The sequence below is a fragment of the Eptatretus burgeri genome, chromosome 13, assembly GCF_056783735.1.
Source record: "Eptatretus burgeri isolate ZD-2024b chromosome 13, Ebu_testis_v1, whole genome shotgun sequence".
In the NCBI taxonomy this organism is placed as follows: Eukaryota; Metazoa; Chordata; class Myxini; order Myxiniformes; family Myxinidae; genus Eptatretus; species Eptatretus burgeri.
This window is the reverse complement of record NC_140973.1, coordinates 41,443,028-41,467,634: the sequence shown is the minus strand read 5'-3', so window position 1 is coordinate 41,467,634 and position 24,607 is coordinate 41,443,028. Positions and strand designations below refer to the sequence as shown.

The 24,607-nt window shown below is 43.9% G+C and overlaps 1 protein-coding gene across 4 annotated transcripts in view; it reads left to right on the top strand.

The window, feature by feature from the left end:
* LOC147014291 (kinesin heavy chain-like) overlaps positions 1-24,607 on the top strand; it is a 96,731-nt gene that overhangs the window by 13,545 nt on the left and 58,579 nt on the right. For all 4 annotated transcript variants that reach the window (XM_085852164.1, XM_085852162.1, XM_085852163.1 and 1 more), the window contains exons 2-7: positions 8,805-8,892; positions 20,896-20,969; positions 22,228-22,332; positions 22,434-22,482; positions 23,505-23,560; positions 24,426-24,513. In XM_085852164.1, the coding sequence (XP_085708290.1) occupies positions 8,805-8,892; positions 20,896-20,969; positions 22,228-22,332; positions 22,434-22,482; positions 23,505-23,560; positions 24,426-24,513 (460 nt within the window). The remainder of the gene's footprint in view (positions 1-8,804; positions 8,893-20,895; positions 20,970-22,227; positions 22,333-22,433; positions 22,483-23,504; positions 23,561-24,425; positions 24,514-24,607) is intronic.

The following is a 24,607-nucleotide window of genomic DNA, read 5'->3' as shown; positions in this document are numbered from 1 at the left end:
TTGTCCTTCGATTGATCTCAATGTGGGAGATGGTGCCCGGAACCATCTCATACTTTCCTTGTCAGGATTGCTGGTCTTACTTTGTCTCACGAAAAACTATAGCTCCCACCCTAACTTTATTCCCTTTCTCGCAAACAAACATCATACACTTTTTTTACTCAATTTCACTCGATACCTTTACATTTTCTCTCTTTTAATTATCTTTCCTCTAATTTCCTCAGAAAACTCCAATTAAATATGATGGTCCGAAAAGTTAATGGCCCCAAGTTTCAGGAATTATGGAGTGCGGAGAATCTCCGGTGACCTGCCTTTCTCTTTGGTGAGAGGGGGCTCAGGCAGTAGTAGTATCGGTCCCTCCCAAGACCCTTGCCTTTTGAATCAACGTGACACTTTTTCAATTCATTTCACCAACATTCGTGGTCTTTCTTAAAGAAAAACATCATCTAGCAAAAGTAACTCTCTTAATATCTTGCTTCTCTCAGAGACCCAATTGTGACATGATGTTATGATTAATCCCTTTAACATTTTGAACTACAACCTTCACTCACGATTCCGCTTCAAAGGAGGAGTCCGTGTCTACTCCAACATCAACACACCTGATTTTCACCTTGTGGACCATGAATATCTAAACTTTGATGTCATTTGGCTTAAGGTTTGTCTCCTGACCATTACTATTTTTCTCTTTCACTTACTGCTCTCCTAACTCGACAAACTTTACAACTTCCTTTGACTATCTTAATTCTTGCCATTAGGCCATGACAGCCTCACACCCTCAAACTTCATTCCTGTATTTAGAAGACTTCAATGTACACCACAGGAAGTGGTTGAAATCTTTCCACATGGATGTTGGGAGAGTTGAAGCTCTTATATTTAACATTCTCAATGATTTGGAACAAATTATCACCCACCCTACCCATATTTCAGATCATCATGATCACTCTGCCAATACTTTGGATTTATTCTTCACCTCCAATCCGTTGCGTTATAACTACACAATTTCACCTCCAATTGGTTCTTCTGACCGAAATCTCAGAAATGTCTCTTTCTCCTCTGACTGCACAGACTAAGTGTCAGTATTGGCATTTCAATAGCGTTGACTGGGACTGGTTTACGAAACTTATTTTATGACTTTCCCCGGGAAGATTGCTGCCTCTCCTCGGGCGATGCCTCTTTCTGCTGAACATGTAGCTGAATTTATTGTTGCAGGAATGGAGGCTGATATCCCCTTCTCTTTCAAGTCTATCCCTCCAACCAATTATTGGTTCAATAATCCTGCTCTGTGGTCATTTGTGCAAGGGATGTGGCGTATCGGATATGGAAAAACTCTTCTTCCTCTGACTCGCATTCAGCTTTCATATGAAACAATTTCTGTTGCTCTCCCTTTCCTTCGCTCTTCCATTCCGATGATACTCTCACTGTCTCTCTAACTGATAAAGCAACTCTTTTTGGTTCTTTTCTCCTCTATTTCCACATTGGATGACTTTTCATTTGCAGTTTCAACACGTGTGCCCATGTACCCACACACACAAACCCACATCTACTTATTTATTAACCTCCGCCATTGAAGATCGGAGGTTACTGTTTTCACCCCTTTCTGTTTGTTTGTTTGTTTGTTTGTTTGTGAACAGTATTACGGAAAAACTCCTCGACGGATTTCGACGAAACTTGGTGGGGGGATTAGGTATCGTCCAAGGATCATGCCATTAGATTTTGGACTCGGTCCAAAATCCAATATGGCCTCTATGGTGGCCATTTTGAAAAAATATTTGAATTTTTTTTTGGCATTTCTACATGTTTTAAGTGATTTCCAACCCCCCCCCCCCCAAAAAAAAATTGTTAGAGAAAAAAAAATTTTGCAACTTTTTTTCAACAAAATTTAGATTTTTTTTTTTTTTTGCATTTCTACATGTTATCAAAACAACATGATTTCCAACAAAAAAACATGCCAAAATTATAATTGCGGCTGATTATGGAACTTCAGGTGGATATACCCACGTAAAATCAATTTCTGTCTCAAGGAATCTCGTTATGACGAATGAATTGAGTATGTAAAAGGGAAAGTTGCAAACTATAACTCTGTGAGCACTGTTGACATTAAATTGAATGAATAGGATATCAGGTTCACTTGAGTGGCCTTGCAGTATTGGCGGCGGAGGTTTTGCACTCTACCGAGTGCTCCCCCTCTAGTTTGTTTGTTTTTGCATCATTAACCTTCCAGGGACTTCCCTGAATCCACTGTCGTTGGATTTATTGAAATTCGTTAATCCATTCTCAAGTTATGACACGACAAACAGACAGACAGCCATGACTCCTTTTATAATATAAATATTACTTTGTTTGCTGTTTGTGTACCGCCGCCATTAGCACAACCACAAAATACTCGACAAGTCACTACATCACAGAATTTTGTGGAAATACTTCCTTGTAAAATGAATAAGAAGAAATATAAGCTAATTTGAATAGGGTGTGACAGATGTTTGTTTGTTTTTTATTTTAAGATATTGCAGCAGGTGGCTGTGGAAGAAGGTTCAGAAATAATTGTCGATAAGTCGCTCAATCAAGCAGGCAACTCGGTGAAAGCAATAAAATAGTTTTCGAATTTCTATCATTGAATCAAAAGGGAAATTGTGTTTTAGTGAGAAGAAGTAGGCAAGCGTTGGATGGCCATATCTAAAATACATCTGGTCACATCTTGAGTATACAGTTCAGTTTCAGTCAACTTATTGATTGAAAGATGTAGCTGCATTAGAGTTTTAAGGATTATGTCACGTTCTCCTACGACAGATACTATGAGCTGGAGTTGTGTGATATACTGTACATTGTACTTGATGTCACAGTCATTTTTTTTTCTTCTCTCTCTCTCTCTCTCTCTCTCTCTCTCTCTCTCTCTCTCTCTCTCTCTCTCTCTCTCTCTCTCTCTCTCTCTCTCTCTCTCTCTCTCTCTCTCTCTCTCTCTCTCTCTCTCTCTCTCTCTCTCTCTCTCTCTCTCTCTCTCTCTCTCTCTCTCTCTCTCTCTCTCTCTCTCTCTCTCTCTCTCTCTCTCTCTCTCTCTCTCTCTCTCTCTCTCTCTCTCTCTCTCTCTCTCTCTCTCTCTCTCTCTCTCTCTCTCTCTCGGCACAATTGGATTATCAAAACTAGGACCCGCTCCCTATAGGAGCGGCCACGGGACTTATTTTATTATTCTTATTCAAACGTGTAATTCAAAACACCTCATTGCACTCGAAACCCGTGGGGTCTGGAGATACTGTACTGTAATCGGGAGATGAGAATTTGCGTTCCCCTCACCCCAAGACCACCAGCAAAGATAAAAACACCCCTATGCACTAATTGGGGCCATACTGATCCTATGTAGCAAGTCTGGATGCAATTGGCCCAGAACTGTAGGAGGAGTAGCATGACAAACAAACAAACACCGGTCTGTGATTCAGAGTAAGGAGTCACCTTTCAGCCTTTCAAATGCTGCAGAAATAAGCATGATGGAGGCATTTCTGTGCATGCTTCCAAAGTGCAACTTGCTAACACTTATTATCCGATGTGCTGAAACACTGCTTCCATGACACCTACATCCTTAAGGTTGGGGGGGGGGGATAGTAAACTGTAAGCTATATACCTCTGCTTTCTTGCCAGATAATGGCTAATTGAACCAACTCCCATGTGCTAATGATTCGTACCTCCAACTCCTTCCTCTCTATCAGCAAGTGCATCGATTTTCTTTGTTTTCCTGTGCTTGCTATTTTGGGAGTTTAAATGGACAATTTTCAAATGGCTCCCAATATTGGGCTGACCTTGATGTGTAAAATGTACAATAGGTTTGTCCTGACTCTTGATTTTAGCCAACATTTTGATTTTAGTAGGCCAAAATTGATTGCAGTTTCATTTTAGTTTGCCAAAAAGCCAATAATTTTTATTTTAGTTTGCAAAAATTGATTATATTTTTATTTTAGTTTGCCAAAAAGCCAATAATTACCCTCGCCAAAGGAGAGGGTATTGTATTTGGATCCGTTTGTCTGTTTGTTTGTCTGCACAGAACTTTCGTGTTTTTATCCACAACCGCTTGTTGTATTGAGACGAATTTTTCACCATTGGTACGCCGACTCGTGTATAATGTTGGAATGATAATTATGTCATCGGTCGCGTGGTGTGGCAACCATATTGGAAAAACTTTGGACCTCTGTATCTCTGAAACCGCACCAAGGAAAAAATTGAAACTTGGTACATAGCAAGTACTCCTCATGGGAAATGTGTGATTTTTTTCATGACGTCATAGGTACCTTCGTTATTACATCATAATTGCATATGTAGAATGCCACATCCGATCAGTACGAAAATTTTTGAGGGTCATGTAGGGATAAAATGGTCCACAGGGGAAAAAAATGATATCAGTCATGTGATTCGGCAGCCATATTGTTTAAGAGAAAAAAAATTTTTACCTTGAAAAATCTTCTTCTCTGAAAGGACTGAACAGATCAAGTTGAAAGTTTACACATATGACAGCCTGTCCATGAGAAACAAAAGGTTCACACATATGATGTCATAGATCATATGGTTTGGCAGCCATATTGGATTTACCCAAAACCTATAAAAATACACCACTCAACAGAAGTCCTGGCAAGGGTCTGCAATCTCTGATTGCTCTTTTTCTTGTTATTATTTTAGTTTGCAAAAATTGGTTGTATTTTTATATTAGCTTCTCAAAATGCCAATGATTTTGATTTGAGTTAACCAAATTTATCGTACTTGAAGTTAGCCAAAACGCTAATAATTTTGATTTCAGTTTGCTAAAATTGATTGTACTTTTATTTTAGTTATCCCAAAAAGCTAATAATTATTATTTTAGTTAGCAAAAATTGATTGTAGTTTTATTTTAGTTTACCAGAATAGATTGTAGTTTTATTTTAGTGAGCCACAAAGCCAATTTTTTATTAGTTAGCCACAAGTTTCTTGCCAAAAAACTGCATTCAGCCTATCTTATCTGCTATTATTGAATTGTAATGAACACAGTGTTGAACCATGCTCAAAATGTCCTGTCGTCAGAGGGTGCTGTTTAAAAATGGGGTGATTGGAGAGGAGGCCCTAAAACATAGCGTTAAGTTCCGAAGATATCATATAACGAGATGGGTACTCGGTAGAGCACATACCTCCGCCACACAACGCCTTATCCATGAAACATATCAGGTCCAATAAATTTTTGAAATATCATGCCATGCATTGTTTTTGGCCCAATCTCTCAATGGTGAAGAATCACCTTGAAAATTAAATAAATGACATATCCGGATCCGGATTCAGATCTTCACCAAAATTGAATCAATTCTTCCTTGTCACACACCCAACCTTTCCACCAAGTTTCATTAAAATCCGTCCACAACTTTTTGAGATATCCTGCACACAAACAGACAAATGAAAACTCACTCGGAGAGTGACACTTGGCGAAATGGAACGGCACTCGGTAGAGCACATACCTCCACCAGGCTGAATAGTTTACATTTTGTATGCCACTGATGGGTCAGATCTGAATCTGGACCTTAACCAAAATCGAATCAGCTTGTTCTTGTCACCTCACCAACTCATCCACCTAGTTTTGTCATAACTCGTCCACAACTTTGAGATCTCATGTGATACATAGTTTTTGGCCCCATCTTTCAGTGGTGAAGAATCACTTGAAAAACTCTTGGATCCGGATTCGGACCTTCATTAAAATTGAAGCAATTCTTCCTAGTGGCACTCCCAACCTGTCCAACAAGTTTCATGTGAATCCATCCATAACCTTTTGAGATACTGTATTGTGCTAGCTATTATTTTTGGCCCTATCTCTCAATGGTGAAGAATCACTTAAAAAATTCTCAGACCTGGATCTGGATTCGAATCTTCACCAAAATTAAGTGTTGCTGTCCTTGGCTGGTCAACTACACACACAAACAATTTCAGAACGATTGCTTGAAAACTGTGGCCAAAAATCACTGATAGACAGACAAATGCTGCAGACCAACATACTTGGTAAAAAAAATTTCACTAAGTAATAAACAGACAGACAGGGGTGAAAGCATAACCTCCTTCCACCTTCGGTGGTGTAGGGAATATATCATGCTATGTTTAGGGTTGGAACTGCATTTGGGCAGCAGTTTATAAAAACCAAATCATCTTCAGTGTATGTCATTTGATATTTTTAGCTGAAATTGTGTATTGTACTTAAAAGGGAGGATTACATGAAAAAAAAAATCTGGAAGCAGAGATGGCAGGAGAGCACATAATAATGTAGGAGAGCATAAAATCAAGTGCAGTCAAATCTAAAGAAATCTATGTCTGACTGGTGATGGACTCCATCTTGACAGTTAAAAGAGGTTAAATATCTGCTGTTCATTCCCACTTATAACATGTAGCGAAAATGGAATGCCATTGTGTGCTGGTGACCAGCAGAGTTATAAGTTCCTGTCCTAATGCACAGAGGCGATGCATCAGCTACACAACCATGCTTTGGTGATGCTGCAACCGGCAAATGGAATTCAGAATCAAACTGGTCACACGAGTGTGACCATGTAGGCAAAATTACAAATGATGGGTGTTTTGGTGCACCATGCACAATTTGTGATTGTTTAGCATTATAAGAGTGTTGTTGTTGTGTGAATTGCATTATTTTGTTTGCAGTTTTGATTGGAAGTCGGTAGATGGAGATCATTGATAGCAATCCAAAAGGAGTGTGTGAAGGTAAATTGTTGGTTTGCACTGTTTTATGTGTGTGCACTCGTAATGCGACAGGATGGTGCAGAGGTAGGAGCTGTCTGTTGTAGAGATAGGAGCTGTCACTTACCTTGGTGCTGTCTATTCTGGACCTCATGCCTAACCTGACCATAAATTGTCGAATTGGTGCTTCACAGGCAGGTTGTTGTTTCAAGGAGTGCACCGTCACTCAGATGCTGGGTGTCCTGTGTTCTATCATTAGCTGGTGGATGTTAAAAATGCAACGGTGTCTTTCACGAAGAGTAGACGAGTTATCTTCAGCACCACGAACAAATGACAAATTCCTAGGTCCCTCACTACCACTGGGAAGGTAAAAACAAGCCACCAAGTGTAATCTTTGCCATGGGGATAATTATTGGCAGCACCGAACCTGCCTTGCGTCGGAGCACGTGTGCGTAAATGTGCAAGGGACTTTTCGTTACATGAGCGAGGCTTATGGAAGATCAAGATTTTTACATAAGTATCATTTTGTTAGCAAATTGAACAAAAAGAAAACAGTAACTTGTGCATTTGGAATATTTAACAAGATTCTGGTGAACTGCAAACTTCATGTGACTCCTATTCAAACTTGAACACTCTGAAGAGCACATACCTCTGCCAGGCTGAACGGTTTACGTTTTGTGTCCTATTGATAGGCCAGATCTGCATCCGTATCTTAACCAAAGTCCAATCAGCTTGATTTTCATCACCTACCCAACTCATCCACCAAATTTTGTCATCACCTGTCCGTAACTTTTTGAAATACCATGCTGTACTGTATTATCGTTTTTGACCCTATCTCTCAATGGTGAAGGATCACTTAAAAAAATTTAACTCCTGGATCCCTATCTTCACGAAAATCTAATCAATTCGTCCTTGTCGCACATCTAACCTGTCCACCAATTTCGTTTGATTCTGTCCATAACTTTTTGAGATATAAAAGATTGTGGTTTTCGGTGGGGGATGGTCTGAGATGGTGAACAACTGTCTTGAAGACTTGCAAGGAAGATTAAGATTGAAGAGAGTGTAGAAGTTAGTTCCACAGGTGGGGAAAAAGAGTGATGAATGAGTGGACGTGAGCATTGATTCTGGATTTTGGGAGTTTCACCAAAAGGGCGTTGATGGTGGACCATGTGTGCAATGCAGAAACGTATGGGGGGGGAGGGGAGGGGAATAGACAAAGCACGGAAAGAGCAGAAGGTGCAAGACCAGAAAGGAGGCGGTAGAAGACAGAGAGACCACTGACCTGTCTACAATGGTGAAGTGAAAAGCTCATAGACTCAGCTTGATCTTGAAAGCCTTGGATTCCACAGTGTCAAGCTGAGCAAGATGTGAGGCAGAAGAGTCTGAGAGAGTCGTACTCCATCAAACTGTAGATGAAGGCCTTGTAGGTGGGTAAGAATTCAGATGTGCCAAGGAAGGACATTGCACAATGGAGGATGTCCAGACTGGCTTTGGAGACCAACTTAGAAGTGTTAGTGGTAAGAATGGCATTGTTAAATAAAGGAAAATGATAAATTAATTTTGCATGTGGGTACAGCACAGTCATGATGGACCAAAAAATTATGGGCTCCTCTTGTTTATAAATTTTAAAATCTTTTCACAGCACAAGAGTTTCTAATTGACAATTAAATGTTTTAACTCTGTCCATTTCAACAATTAAACTTGTGAAGGAAACACAATTGTGTATTTATTTATTTTTGCAAATTAACATGATACACAGTCACTTTCTTGCATACCATAAGTCCTGTTATCAGTGTAATGCTGCAAACATCCTGGCTATGCTTTTTTTCAAATGGTAGCATTGAAATGATACCGATGCAATCAACAAGCTTAGAAAAGTTTTGTAAAGTGAAGATTTTCTCTGCTTTGCATCGATACTCATCTTGGTAAGTGTGAATTGAGTTTTATGCCAAAAACGTCACTCTTGTTCAGGTCAGGTTTTTGTTGGTCTTATATTGAGGAGGTGCCAAGGTCTCCAGCCAGTACTTACCTTGAGACTATTGCTGCTTTATGGAGGCCATATTATTTAACAATGCATGCAATTTTATACTGTCAATGCCATTAAAATTCACTATTTCTATTTGCAGGGCAAGCCATACATGTTTGACCGTGTTTTCCCACCAAACACCACGCAAGAGCAAGTCTATAATGCTTGTGCACGGCAGATAGTCAAAGGTATTTTGGAATTGATTTTGAGGTGCTGATGTCTTGAAATATAATTGCGACTGGGTTGCTTATTTTGAGTGGTGTACATCGTTGTTCCATCCCATCTTCCTTTAGAAAGAGGACAGTTGTGCTAAGAAGGCAACACCAGCTTTTGGAGCATTTTTAGACCACCTTAAATTTCCAGATTTTGTGTCGGCCTTTCAATCTGATTGAAGTTCCCCCCACCCCAAACCCCTCTTACCCACCCCTCCTGGGAGGGAGCGGTGCACAATAATTGATTAATTGCAAAATTAAAGTTAATAGTAATTGAAAAAGAATGAATATCGTAATTGGCTAATAGCATACCTCAACCACCAATGTTTCATCCGAGTCTGTAGCTTTTTGACAATTAAGTAATTGATTGAAAAATTAAAAACGAATTGCTGTATCAATAAATCAAAATACCATTTATAGCCAAATCAATTGTTCACTGTTGTGTCCAAATATCGTCTTGCGAGCTCAAAATGTGCTTGAGATATTGCCCAGATGAGAAACAAAATAAATAAGTAATAAATAAATCGATATTAATTAAGTAATTCATCAATGAATTGATGAATCAATAAAATAAAAAAATGCTGTTTTCGCCGAAGCACATCTTCACCTTCGTTCCCAGATTTCAGCTTACTAGCTCAAAAGATGGCTGAGATATTGCCTGGACAAACAAAGAGAATAATTCATCGAATAATTGATCAATCAGGTCAGGTATGGGAGCATGTGCGGGAGCAGCACGTCGCTGCGTCCACTTTCTACCGGTACTCCAGGGGCCTCCATCTGGCCATCCCCCAAGCAGATGCCTGGCCCATCCCCATGTCATTGAGATTCTAATCAACCTGCTGCAACCACGGACCACATGGTCTGCCCATTGGCCTCCTCCACTCACGAGGCTCCCTCATTGATATGAGAGAATCTGGTGAGCAGAATCAGCATCAGGAAAATGAGCCACGTGTCCATACAGCTGCAGCTGATGCTCACGGACTTTGCAGGCAACAAATCTCATTTGAGTCTCTCTCAGCAACCACTCGTTGGACACAAAGTCTGATCAGCGATAGCCAAGGAATCTCCGAAAAGTCTCCATCTCAAGATCCCTGGTCAGATTCCAAGTCTCACATCCGTAGAGCAAGACTAGAAGTAACAAGGATCTGAAGTCTCGAACTTTCATCCTCCTGCACAGGTACCGGCCGTGCCACACCCCATGATCCAGTGAATCCATGACGCCCCAGGCCTGACCCAGACGTCTATTGACCTCTGGCTCACATCTAGCAGAAACATGAATATCACTGCCAAGGTAAGTGAATCTCTCTGTGACCTCAACATCCTCACCACAAACAGGCACAGACAGGACAGCAGCATCCAAGATGTCATTGAAAGCCTGGATATTAGTTTTGACCCAGGAAACCAATAATCCCAGTAGGCCCGACTCATTCAGCACCTCGAGGGCCCCCAAAAAGGATATCTAGAGTCTCTGCAAAGATTACTGCATCATCTGCGAAATAAAGGTCAGAGATGATGACATTCCAAAACGATGCACCGCAGCTTGATCTCTAGAATCCAGTCCATACAAGCACTTTAAAATGTGGGGACCAGTTTGCACCCCTGATGAACTCCAGTAACAACTGGAAATAAGTCAGAGATGGTATCACCACATCTCACAGCACTCTCAGTACCAGAGTGTAGTTCAGACATCAGATTGATCAGATTTGGTGGCGCACCACGAAGACAAAGAATCCTCCAGAGGGCATCCCAATTCACTGAATCGAACACTTTGCAGACATCAACATCGGCTACAAGTAGCCCCGACCGAAACTCTTGACTCTGTTCAGTGAGGACCCGAAGAGCAAGGATACGGTCAATCGTCGACCTCTTTGGTGTAAAGCATGACTGCTCTGGATGCTCTTGCTTAAGCAGATGGTGGTGAACCCTCAATAATTATCCGAGCAAAGACCATGCCCGGCACGGAGAGCAGCGTCACCCCTCGGTAGTTGTTGCAGTCCTGGCGATCACCTTTCCCTTTCCAGAGAGGGACAACAAGGCCCCTCTTCCAGTCATTTGGGATGATGCCAGTGTTCCAGGCAGAGTACAGAACTGTATGCAACAACACGAATACAGCATTTCCGCCAGCCTTGAGAAATTCAGCATGGATGCCATAGATCCCAGGAGCTTTACCCCATTTCAACCGGTTCACTGCAGCCGTATTTCCACAAACGAAGGTGGATCACAGTTGATTGGAGGGTCAGCAATAGGGAAAGTAACACCCCTGACATCCAACTCAACAGCTGGTGGATCAGCATGGTACAGCTGCTCAAAGCCTTCACTTTGGACTCCTCTGTCAAGAGCTCACCACCATTTGCTCTTACTGCAGTACACCAAGGGACGGACTTGGAGGAACGCAATACACAAATTCTCCTGTAAGCAGAACGAAAATCACTTGACGACAGTGATGCTCAACCACTCAGATTCCTCACACATAGGTCTCCTTGTCCACCCTCTTTGTCCGCATGTACAATTTTACGCCTCAGTTCCCTGAACAGCCCAGCTCTGCCAATAAGACTGGCCCTGCGACTCTGGTCAATGGTATCCAGTGTCCCTCTAGAGACAAAATTCTTCTTCGCCCAATGGTGAGTTCCAAGACATCTACTGGCAAAATCAAGGACAGTGCTCTTAAAGGCACTCCACAACTCCTCAGGATTCCTCAAAGCACACAGACCCCCCAAATCCCCACTCAGCCTGTTCACAAACTCTTCAGCTACCCTCTCGTCCTTGAGCTTACCAACATCCACCCTAGGCTGGGATGGTACCATTCTCCTGAATTTGAGCTGCAACTTCAGAGTTGCTACAACAAGCCTGTGGTCGGTATTGTGGAACTGAGCACTCCAGGAGACCCTGCAGTTCTGGATCATCCTCCAGCGACCATCAACGAGCACATGGTCATTCTCCTTTGCCACACCACCAGCGTTAGAAGAGCAAGTCTCACGATGAGCCTGTGGGCACTGAAACCATGAACCAGCCACCCTAAGTCCATGACTTCTTGCAAAATCAAGGAAGTTGGTGCTATTCTGGTTCACAGTTGTAGACCCATGGGGACCAACACATGTGTCATAACCATCCCTATCGGTTACAGTCGATCCATTGAAATTCCCCAAAACGAGAAAAGTATCTCGCCTGTGGCACTGATCAACCACAGACTCAAGCGCGGCATATAATGCGTTCCTTCTTGGGGGGAGATCACGTGCCTCAGTTGGATAATATTCAGAAACCAGGGTAATGACACACAAGGAGTGATGAATCCTTCGTCTCATAATTCGCTAGTTGACCAGTGTTACATCAATTATCATTGGAGCCAGCTTATTGGACACAGAAACAGCAACTCCTTGGGCATGGTAATCATCATCGTGACCAGACCAATATTAGGTGTAACTACCTGCAATGATCTCGCCACTATCCGGTCTCCGAACCTCAGAGAGTGTTGCAATACCTATGTTCAAACACTTGAGCTCAGATGATAACAGAGACAGGTGATCATCCTCTCTTACAGATGGGACATTCCAGGCACTCACCCGATGGGACCACCTCAGGTTAACCCAAGGAGACGGCCGTCTGTGGATGACACCTCAGCACCACTCCGCCCACACACCACTGCAATCTAACCCTGGAGGTTTACCCCGTGGTTTTCTTCCAATCATCAAGGAAGTGGGGTCCCGAAGGCTTTGCCCCAAACTGATCCAGTGAGCTGTCCTGCAGTGGGCATTAGCACAGGAGGTACTCCCACGAAGTGGATTTTCAGATTTAGCATTTTTTTGGTTTTTTTGGAATGAAGTGTTTTACGGTGGCCAGAGTGAAAATCCTGCCACCAACCTCAATAAAAAAAAGTACCCCAACTGCAGGAGGATGTCCGCAGACACAGTTGGGCACGAGAAATGGATGGCCTTTTGGTCACAAAGAGCTCCTTTCCCCCCTTTGATAGGTTTTGTTTTTAATCCTGCTGTGTGTCCATATCTATACAACCTCCTCACTAGGAAACCTTGTGGGAGAGACGGTTTAGTCGCTGACAACCCAACCCAACCATAACCATGGGTTCGTCAATCAATAAATCAAAAGTTCCCTTTTTTGTTTGTTTTTTGTAGACAATGTTGAGGCTCGTATAAGAGCGAACACAGAGAACGTACAACAAGGGGAGCAGGAGACAAGAGGGATGAGAGGGAGGCACAAAACAGTGGAACACAGAGACATTAGGATATCTGTGGAAGGGAGAGGAGTGGGGTACACGTGGTAAATACGATAGGCACTACAGTGACTTTTAGGAAGAAAAGCAGGGAAATTGAAGGAGGTGGGTTTTAGTACTGCAGCATAGCAAACCAATTGTTCGACTTTTCATAAAAGCACCAAAATTGGTACATATTGTTACGAATTCTGGCCCGCCTGGCGTGCGAGCGATTGCGTAACTCCAATCGCAACTGCGTCGCCCACCGGACGGACAATTCAGGCGTTACCCTCCTGGAACTACCGCCAGGAGTCAGTCACGGGTGGGGGTTTAACCTCACCACGATCGTGCCAATTGCCCACCTGCGCAGGATAGGGTTGCTCGCCAAATTCGACCTACCTTAGTACCTGCGCGAGTAGTCGACCGGTCGATCGTACCTCGCCGCAGGTCGGCCTCGGACACGAACCGCTTAAGCGGTCCATTCCGTCCTGCAGTGATAACCGAGCGGTGTTATCACCGACCTCGACGGATCATATTCTCTTCTTTGCCCCGGTGTTCAAAACTCACTCCTAATTTATTCCGCGATTCAAGATGGCACTTTCAAAAGGGAAAAAAGATGACGAACGGGATACATTTCACACAAGGACATTTATTATAACACACACGTATTCAGAAGCAAGGCAGTCATGCAATGTCCAAGAAACAAATAGAAAGCGTTACCACCGAATACGAGCAATGTACAGTCACTTACATAGGTCTACTTATAGGGACACGGCTCCACAGCAGTCATACAAAAGCAAAGAAAAACCCTCCCCATAAGCAGGGAGGTAGACGGGGTTCGTAAACCTTTATGGCACAGGACCTGGAGGACCGAACGGGTCCCGTGAGACCGAAGTGTCTTACCTGCGCCCTTGTGGCGCGACAGTGGGCAGGTCGCGACGTCGACTCCCCATGGCCTTGCGGAGCTGCGCCTGACCTCAGGCCCCTGGCGTGGTCAGCGAGCTCTCTCTCCGGCATTGCTGCTGGTGCTTTCACGACCCACGACCGAAAAAGAACCAGAGAGAGAGTGACGTCGACGACCCAGACAGAGAGAGATAGAGAGAGATAGAGAGAGATAGAGAGAGAGAGAGAGAGAGATAGAGAGAGAGAGAGAGAGAGAGAGAGAGAGAGAGAGAGAGAGAGAGAGAGAGAGAGAGAGAGAGAGAGAGAGAGACAGAGAGAGAGAGAGAGAGAGAGAGAGAGAGAGAGAGCTCGACCCTGGCCACCAAGAGAGAGAGAGAGCTCGACCCTGGCCACCAAGAGAGAGAGCGAGCTCGACCCTGGCCACCAAGAGAGAGGAGCACTCGACCCCGACAGAGAGAGAGAGAGAGAGAGAGAGAGAGAGAGAGAGAGAGAGAGAGAGAGAGAGAGAGAGAGAGAGAGAGAGAGAGCGAGCTCGACCCTGGCCACCAATATAGAGAGAGCGAGCTCGACCCTGGCCACCAAGAGAGAGAGCGAGCTCGACCCTGGCCACCAAGAGAGAGAGCGAGCTCGACCCTGGCCACCAAGAGAGAGAGCGAGCTCGACCCTGGCCACCAAGAGAGAGAGCGAGCTCGACCCTGGCCACCAAGAGAGAGAGCACACGACCCCGACCGAGAGAGAGAGAGAGAGAGAGAGAGAGAGAGAGAGAGAGAGAGAGAGAGAGAGAGAGAGAGAGAGAGAGAGAGAGAGAGAGAGAGAGAGAGAGAGAGAGAGAGAGAGAGAGAGCTCGACCCTGGCCACCAAGAGAGAGAGAGAGAGCTCGACCCTGACCACCAAGAGAGAGAGAGAGAGCTCGACCCTGGCCACCAAGAGAGAGAGAGAGCTCGACCCTGGCCACCAAGAGAGAGAGAGAGCTCGACCCTGGCCACCAAGAGAGAGAGCGAGCTCAACCCTGGCCACCAAGAGAGAGGAGCACTCGACCCCGACAGAGAGAGAGAGAGAGAGAGAGAGAGAGAGAGAGAGAGAGAGAGAGAGAGAGAGAGAGAGAGAGAGAGAGAGAGAGAGAGAGAGAGAGAGAGAGAGAGCGAGCTCGACCCTGGCCACCAAGAGAGAGAGAGAGAGAGAGCGAGCTCGACCCTGCCCACCAAGAGAGAGGAGCACTCGACCCCAATAGAGAGAGAGTGAGCCCCGCGCACGGTCCGCCATATATAGCGTGGGGCTCCGCCCTTCGCTCCTCCCTGTTTTCGGCTCCACCTCCCTTCGAGAAGGTTCCCGAAAAGGGGCGTTCCCTCACCCCGACCACCTCATGCTCTTCATCCACCAATCGGCGGCGAGCTGCCCTCCCCCTTTCCTTCACACCAAGTGCGGGGAAAAATAGGCGGGAAAAATCCGCGCGCCCATCGGAACTCTTTTGGTTCCCTTTTTCGTTCGACGGTTTTCAATGCGGCTTGTTGCTTGCGTGGAGGTTTGTTTAAAATAACAATGGAAAAAGAAAAACGGCTATCTCAAGGAGTCGCAGCCCGATGAATCACACAAATTCCCTTTAAACAACGGTGGGGAATTATCTGCATATAAACTTAGCGTCATAACTGATCTAATGACCCTTTATGGTGTATTGCGAATTTCCACAGCCGTAACAATATGTTGATTAATGTATTCTGGATATGGAGCCACTCGAGATTTTGCCTTGGTCAGCTTTGGCGGCCATTTTCCAACTGGCAGTGTTTCCTACGTGTTGACGCAAACAAGGTGGAGCTCTTCACCTTCCTGTCCGATGTGCTGGTGCAGTCCTTCCATGACGAGGAAAAGGAGCTGGTAGTCACTGATGGTGAAGCAGTCATCTGCCGTTCAAAGCAGGAAGATGAAAGCTCTCTGGCTCCATGCGGTCAAGAAGAGGCGGACACTCGCATCATGCTACATGTGGCCCATGCTGTAGAACATGACCACCGTCGGATTCAAGTTCGAACCATAGACACCGACACCGGCGTCTTGGCGGTGATGGTAGCCCAGGCACTACCATGCGTGGATGAACTCTGGATTGCCTTTGGGATGGGCAAGAACTACCGCTACATCCCTGCCCATGAAATAGCTGCCTCCCTCGGTCCACAGAAGGCACGTGCCCTCCCTGTCTTTCACGCCATGACCGGATGTGACATGGTATCAGCATTCGTGGGGCATGGGAAGAAATCTGCCTGGGCCAGATGGAACTCGTTTCCAGAACTGACAGATTCTCTTGTGACCCTGACCACCATGCCAGTCAACATCCAGGATGACACAATGCACTGCATTGAAAGGTTTGTGGTGCTCCTCTATGACCGCACCAGTCCATATACGGACGTCAACGAGGCCAGAAAGAAACTCTTCGCCAAGAGGAACTCCGTCTAGCGCATCCCACCTACCTACGATGCTTTGGAACAGCATGTGAAGAGATCAGTCTTCCAGGGTGGCTATGTCTGGGGGCAGGTCTTGGTCCCTCAACCTGTGCTTCCATCATCAACAAGCTGGGGCTGGCGGCAAACGGAGGATGGGTCCTACGAACCGCTCTGGACCACACTCCCTGAAGCTTCAAAAAGCTGCTTCGAGCTGGTGTCGTGCGGCTGCAAAAAGGGCTGTAGAAACCGCTGCAAATGGAAGAAGGCTAATCTGCAATGCACTGGACTGTGTGCTTGTAAAGGAGAATGCCAGTAGACAGATGCAGTAGACACAGACTGAGATATCAGCCAAGCTTAGAATGTGCAAATGCAAAGTCGCATTGCTTGTAAAAGTGTTGACTTCTTGATCCAGAGCCAGTACACTTGAGCTCAGAAACTCATATTGTACCATAACTAGACTGATGTATGTGTGTACCATGTGTCCTGGTAGAATGGTCGTAGACAGTAAACCGTAGCCGTTTCAAAGTGAAGTGTGCAATAATTTGACTACATTTTCTGAGTTTGTTATTATTACGATTATCAGTTCCCTTTTCAAAATAGAGTAAAGTATGTAATCTATAATGCAATTTTTGTTGATTCCAAACCCATTGAATGTGATGAATATCATTTGACTCTTGTTCTCCAGGCAATAATGGGTACTTTTCAGCAAAAAGTTTCAGGAGAGCAGCAATTTACAAATCAAATAATGGCTTTTTTACCGAAAATACTGGCTCATAATATTTGAATACGCCTTTTCATGGTCAATTTACTGAATTTTACACTTTCCTTATATCTACCACCAATACAATAAGAAAATAAGAGCATGTAGCCAATTTCACTAAAGTAGAATGGTGGCCATTTTGGAAAATGGTCGCCGAACCTGACCAAGGCACAATCTCGGGTGGCTCCATATCTAGAATTGTTCGGAATACATTATTCTAGATGTGTACCAATTTTGGTGCTTTTATGCAAATTTGAACAATTGATCTGAAATATCAGACTACGCTGCAGGACTATTTAGAGTGGATTAACGGGGGTAGAAAAGATTGAGGTTTTGGATGGGGGAAGAGAAGAGATGGTGGTGAACAACTGTTTTGAAGACCTGGAGGGAAGAGTGGGATTGAAGAGAGTGTGGGAGTTTGTTCCAAAGGCGGTTAAAAAGAGGAATGAAAAAAAATGAAGGTGAGCAGTGATTCTTGATTTTGGGAGTTTTACCAGAAGGGGGTTGCTGGTGGACCTTGAGCGCCCTGCGGAAGTATGGGGGAATATATTGCAGACGTGGGGGAGGGAGGAGTGAGGCTGGAAAGGAGACGGCAGAAGACAGAAAGACCACCGATCTGCCTGCGGTGAAAGAGTGAGAGACCCAAAGAGTCAGCCTCATCACGGGAGATACCAATGATCCTAAATGCCTTGGTTTACACAGCGTGGAGCCGAGAAAGGTGAGGAACAGGAGATCATTGATGAAAACCAGAAAAAGCACAGGGCCGAGAACGCTGTCTTGAGGAACACCAGCCTGGATGGGAAGATGGGATGAGAGAACTCCATTAAGGGCCACACGTTGGCTGCGGCAGGAGAGGAGGTCTGCGAGCCATGAGTGGAGATGGCCTTGGATACCATAGGAAGAGAGTTTGGTGAGCAGGGCATGGTGCCACACACTATTGAAAGCACACGATACGTCAAGGGATATGGCTCTGATTTCATGTCTGGCATTGAGGATCTCCATCCATTGTTGGGATAGCAGAAGCAGCATATCCAGGGTAGAATGACCTGGTCTGAATCCAAATTGATGATCGGAAATCAAGCCATTGGAGGAGAGGAAGGATTTAATGTCTGAAGCGATGATGGATTATATAGCCTTGCTGATGATTGGAAGAAGGCTGATTGGTCTGTCGTTGCACGGATCTGTTTTTGCACCTTTTGTTTGCAGAGCGGTCATGTTTGCTGATTTCCCAGCAAATGGCAGATGACCTTGAGCAAATAAGAGGGTGAATAGAACAGAGGAGCAGGTTTTTAGGACATGTGGTCTGATGCCGTCTGGACCAGTTGCAGAATCGGTCCAGGTGTGAGAGCAAAATCTCCACCTTATCAGCAGAAAAGGACATAGAGTCCAGGAACAGCTGGGTGTGGCTGGATAAGGTCGGTACAAAAAGCGATGGGATTAAGACACAAGATTTAGAAGCAAACAGAGTTTAGGCATTCAGCCTTTTCAGGTGCAGTGTCAGCTGTGCAACCATTTGAGGTAAGGAAGCGGATCGAGGGGGAACATACACCAGAAACAGACTTAACTTGATGCTACCAGGATTTAGAGAAGGGAGACAGGTTTGAGAATTCAGATGTGTGAATAGATTGATGAAGTTTCCTGTCTCCCCTCGAGGTAGACATAAACTTGTTCTGAGCTTTGTGGAAGGAACTGAGATTGCCTTCAGTTGAATTTGCCTTCCATGAGGCGAAGGCAAGTTGTTTCAGGACACCTGCCTCGCCAGAAGCTTCAGTGTACCATGGGCAGGAAGAAGGGTTTGACAACTGAAGATGAGATGTGATAAATCTGTGCATGAGGGAGAGCAAATTTCTTTGAAAGAATTCCCAGGATGAGTTGATGTCAGAGAAAGTGATGGGAGACCAGTCTAAAAGTTTGCTGGCTGCTTTAAGTCCCTGCCTGTTGACCTGAGTGAAATGCCAGACAACAGCACTGAGCTGGTTCTCTAATAACAGCCAGATATCCCCTTTGACAAGCATGTGGTCAGATGAACCGATTGGAGCGGAAGAAGAACAGCAGATATCTTCAGGGAAATTGGTCAAAATCTGATCCATAAGAGATGGAGTACCATTGGATGAGATCCGGGTCGGGAAGTTGACAGATTGTGTCAGTCCCAATGAATCACAGATGTCTTTTGCTGAAGTGCCATTGCAGGTGAGGGAGGTACCCACACCCAGCTAACTGGCATGATGACAATTGAAGTCACCATATATGAGGAAGAGAGAGTTGGAATGAGAGGATATAAATTGGTCGATGTTTTTGGCGAGCGAGGTATAAATGGAATCATCACTGTTTGGTGGACGGGACAACGCATATTTTAACATGAGGTGGTAGTGGAGGGGAAGCCGTAGCCAGAGGTATTCTTGGGGGTTTGGCGAAGTGAGGGCTGTGCATGGAGAGTGAGGAATCGTCTTTGATGAAGAGAGCAACTCCTCCACCAGGACGAGGATCAGGTCTGTCATACCGGAAGAGGGAGTAACCAGGGAGAGATACTCGGGAGTCGGAGATGTTTTGAAGGAGAAAAGTTTATCAAGCAGATGATGTCCGGTTTGCCAGTGGCAACCTGTATGGAAAGATCTGTCAGGTTTGAGCGAAGGCCCCAGATGTTTGAGGTCCACACTGTTAAGGAAGAGGGAGGGAGGAGGCTTTGGGTGCAGGGGAGAGGAGGGGAGGAAGGTAAGATGAGGGATAAAGGGGGGAGGTAGGGAGAGTTGTTGAAAGAGTGTGGGGGGATTGCAGAAGAGCCAGGGGAGAGGGCCAGATGAGGAGGAGAAAAGGCTCGGTGGTGATGGGATGAGGCACAGTGTGGAGTAATAAGATAGGGGGCAGAGGGCAGTTGAAGATTGGAGGAGGTGGAGTGATGAGATTGAAGAGAGAGGGCAGGGGAAGAGGCAGCTTTGTGTATGTGAGGAGGAGGCAACTTTGAGAAGGGGGAGTGAGGGGAGAGTTGAGGGAGAAGGGTGGGGGGGAGTGTTTGAGAAAGGGGAGTTAAGAGAGGGAAGAGTGTGAATGTTGCTTTGAGAGGAGGGGGAGACGATGAGAGCAGGTACGGCCAAGTGGCAAGAGGGCGATGGGATAGGTGGGTTTAGGGGAAGGATGAGACTTGGTGGTGGCATGGTGAAGAAGTGAGCGAGCAGGGGGGAGGTACAAGCAGATCCACAAATACACCCTTCATAGCCAAATCACTTGTTCACTGTCGTGTCCAAATATAAGCTTCGTAGCTCAAAACATGCCTGAGATATTGGTCAGATGAGAGAAAATAAATGAGGAATTAATAAATCGATAGTAATTAAGTATTTAATGAATGAATTGATTACTTAAAAAAATTAAAAAATAACGTTGCCAAAGCACATCTTCACTTTTGTCCCCAAATTTGAGCCCAGATAAACAAGAAAGAAAGAAAACAAACAGTTCTTACTTTGAGTACTCCCTTCCTTCGGTGTCCGGCAATGATGTCAAGCATTGCCTGGATATGGAATTGCAAAGGAGTGGTGTACAAAATTTGATATTGTGTCATTCCTGGTGGAACGTTTTGCCATTTTTTAACTTTGGGAAGCATAGGGATTTACAATGGCATGCCTTAGTTCTAGTTATTTGTTTAGATTGTTTGTTTACAATTTTTTCCTGACTGTGACATTCCTTGACAGATGTACTGGGAGGATACAATGGGACAATCTTCGCCTACGGGCAAACTTCCTCTGGAAAAACTCACACCATGGAGGTATCTGTGTGTCGCTCATGTGCTATAATACTATACTGATAACGATTCTCTGTTCTCAGCAATGCATTTGTGCTACCGTTCCACTGCTGTGAGTTCCATTAGTTCCGTGTGTGCTCTGGAGATTTTCAAGTCATTCGCATCACGAGTCTAACCTTATCTAACCGTTTACCAAGCTCAAAACCTAGCTTGAGCACTGTTTGTGAGAAACCACATTCCCAGCTGAGTGTCAGAAATATTGGCAAGCACAAATTTATTTCACACTTGGAATCAAGTTAACATTCTCTGCCAGAGAATGCTTCATCATGTGTTCTTCCAGTCTGTAAAACCATAACCAGGTGTCCCATCCACACCTGGATCCAACATTCAATGTCTGTCGTGACACATTAATTCTCCAAAGTAATAAGGTACTGCACTGCTGCTTCTGCTCCTCTAGCAATTAACAAAAACAAGTTCTGGGAACAACGTTCTTGACTGACTGCAGTTATTCCAAGGGATGTAGATTAATTTGGGCAGTGCATATAATACGCGTGATCAAACAAATATAACAAGAGTTGCCTTAAAAGGAACTTCAACGCAGGAGGAGGCCATTAGGCCAAATAAATCTGCACAATGGTTACAAACCTATGGTTGTTTGTCCATACTCCATCCTTTTAAATGCTGAGCATCAAGCAAGGAAGCAGCATGTACCATTTTTAAAGTCTTTGCAATGACTCGGCCTGGGTTCGAGCCGCTGACCTCCCAGACTCATAGCGGATGGAGGAGGTGGAGTGATGAAATTGAAGAGAGAGGGCAGGGGAAGGAGGCAGCTTTGTGTATGTGAGGGGGGGGGGTCCCCTTCACTTCCCCCTGCTTTAACCATTATGCCACTGAGGATTGTTTAATATGAACAAGGGAATTGCATTAAAACGCTTGGCAACTGGCTTCTACCTTGAAAGCTTTGGAGATAGCTCTTTGTTGTGAACGTAGGTGGAACTGATCTCAGAGCCATGAACGGAAGAGAACACCTGGAAATGAGGCAACACCTTTCATCCACCAGTCCACTGGCTCCATGATGCCAGTAGAAATAGAAGTCATGTTGGGAGAGAGGAAGATCCAGTTTATCTCTCTTTTGTGGGGTGGGGGGGGGGAGATAAGTAAGTGTCCAACGTGTGCCCCTCCCCTCCTCCTTCCCCCAAAAACGAAAACTTGACAGATAATTTTTATAAACCCCAAAGTAAGTAAGAAAACTGTAATTGAGAATGTATGGTGATGGCTGCAGGGAAAACTTCATGATCCTCACATCATGGGAATCATTCCACGAATTGTGCAAGATATTTTCAACTACATATACTCCATGGATGAAAACCTGGAATTTCACATCAAGGTGAGACTGATGATGAGAGCATTTCGGGTAGCTGATCGATTGGAAAGATGAAACCCCAGATATGCTTTATGATTTTGTAAATTCGAGTTTTCTGGCTGCAGGTTTCTTACTTTGAGATCTACTTGGATAAGATTCGTGACCTTCTTGACGGTAGGTGTTTCCACGACACGTTCTTTGATATGAACCTCGTCCGTCCTTCACGAGTCTTACTTCCTTGGTCACTGTAATTACAAGTGTTTGTACCAGTTCCCTCAACCCCGCTTCCTTATGGAAAGTTTAATCTTCATTCCATTTTCCTCTATGTTATTTTAGCCCAACCCCCACGCAGAGGAAAACGGGGTTTTGCAATCCCTTCTGTGGGTCGGTGTGTCTGTGTCTGTTCGGATTGTAACCTTTTTACCATTTGAGCTTTTGTCATCAAATTTTCAACAAAGCTTTATGATGATAATATAGAGAAGATTAATTCATAATTTTTTGAAATATTTTTCATTGTTATTATTATTATTATTATTGTTGTTGTTGTTGTTCGACCCTTTTTTTTTGTTCTATTGTTTTTTAAACATTTTTTTTAACACAAACTTGACAACCACTTGTCCAATTAACACAAACTTTTCAGGGTAGGAACAACCCCCATGGAGAATATTTGAATTATAATTGTGATGTCATAAGTCATGTGGTATGCCAGCCATCTTGGATTAAATGCAAAAAAATTAAAAATAATATCTCTGAAACTGCTGATCAGAAAAAAACTATATCTCTGAAACTGCTGATCAGAAAAATTTGAACCTTGGCACATCTCATTTTACTCCAAATGGGGAATAAAGGGTTGTAAGGATGACATCATTAATGAAGTGGGCGACGAGGAACAAATTTTTTACCGGTAATCAAAATCCTTGTTTTCGATTGAGATTCAGTGTGTATGTCCAGGCCTTAACATTCTTATCAATTGAGCTTTTTTTCATTAAATCTTCAACAAACCATTATTATGAGATTGTGGAGAACACAAATTGATAAAATGTACAATTTTTTTTTTTCACTGTCGTTTTCATCAAGTTTCGTTTGAGTACCAAGCGAACAGGCTTTGCATTTTGAGATGCTTTCTAGTTATTAAATTTACATCACTACCTACTTATAGATCTTCTATTTTTTTCCCCCTTCTTTTGTTGATGCAGTGTCTAAAACCAACCTCTCTGTCCATGAAGACAAGAATCGTGTTCCCTATGTTAAGGTAGATATCTCACCTTGATCTCCCTTTACACACCAATGGAGTACACATGAGATGTCAACATTATATGATGATGAATGGAGAAAGTTAGTCTGCTTGAGTGTTTCAAGTCGAAATGCCTTTGTTGTAATACTTTTGCGCTCATGCTATAATAATGAATTTTGCATTTATGTTGAATGTACATTGTGCCAGCCATGTTACTCAGTGGTGTGGTTCAACATTTTCTGCAGCCTTTCAACAAATTCCTTTCACATAAATTGTGGGTTTTGGGCAAAATATCAAAGGTTTTGGCCAAGACTTTGGCAGCTTCAGTCGAAGCAATGCGTCGGGCTCGGTTAAATGAGGGAGGTTGAAAGAGATTTAGGGAGCAATGAAAAGAAGTGCAAATCCAATATTGGTATAGCAACACAACTACTCTTCCTATGGGGTTTATTGTCTGGTCAAAGCTTGTGGTGAGGAAGCAAAACAAATGCATTGTGCCTATTGGCAGTATTGCAAGCTTGGTAATCTCACCACATGAGACTTGAGAGATGCATATTTAAATATGGAAATATTATACCCTTCATCTATGTAAAGGGCTACCTTGTATGACATTTACAAAGAGGAGGGGGTTTGTTTTCAAAACTGATTCTTTATTTTCAGTTTATAACAGTAAAGGTACTTAATGTGACTGTTGCCAAACCAAATTTTTTTCATTGCCTTCTACACATCTATTCAAAAAGCAGTTTATTTCAAACGTTTCTGCCACTGATCAAACTGGGGACATGTCCATGTGGAGGTCTCTGCATTATTTTAATTGCTTGGGATCCCCCAATTTGCTGGCTTTCTGTTGGGAATGGAAGTGAATGACTGCTTTTGTCACATGCAGGGATGCACTGAGCGGTTTGTATCCAGTCCTGAGGAGGTTATGGATGTGATCGACGAAGGGAAGGCAAACCGACATGTGGCAGTCACCAGTAAGGCACAAGACATCACAATCTTGTAGTCTCTTGTTGACATCTTTGATCCTAATCTATCCATTCATTCTGCAAATGCTGTGAAAGGATTGTG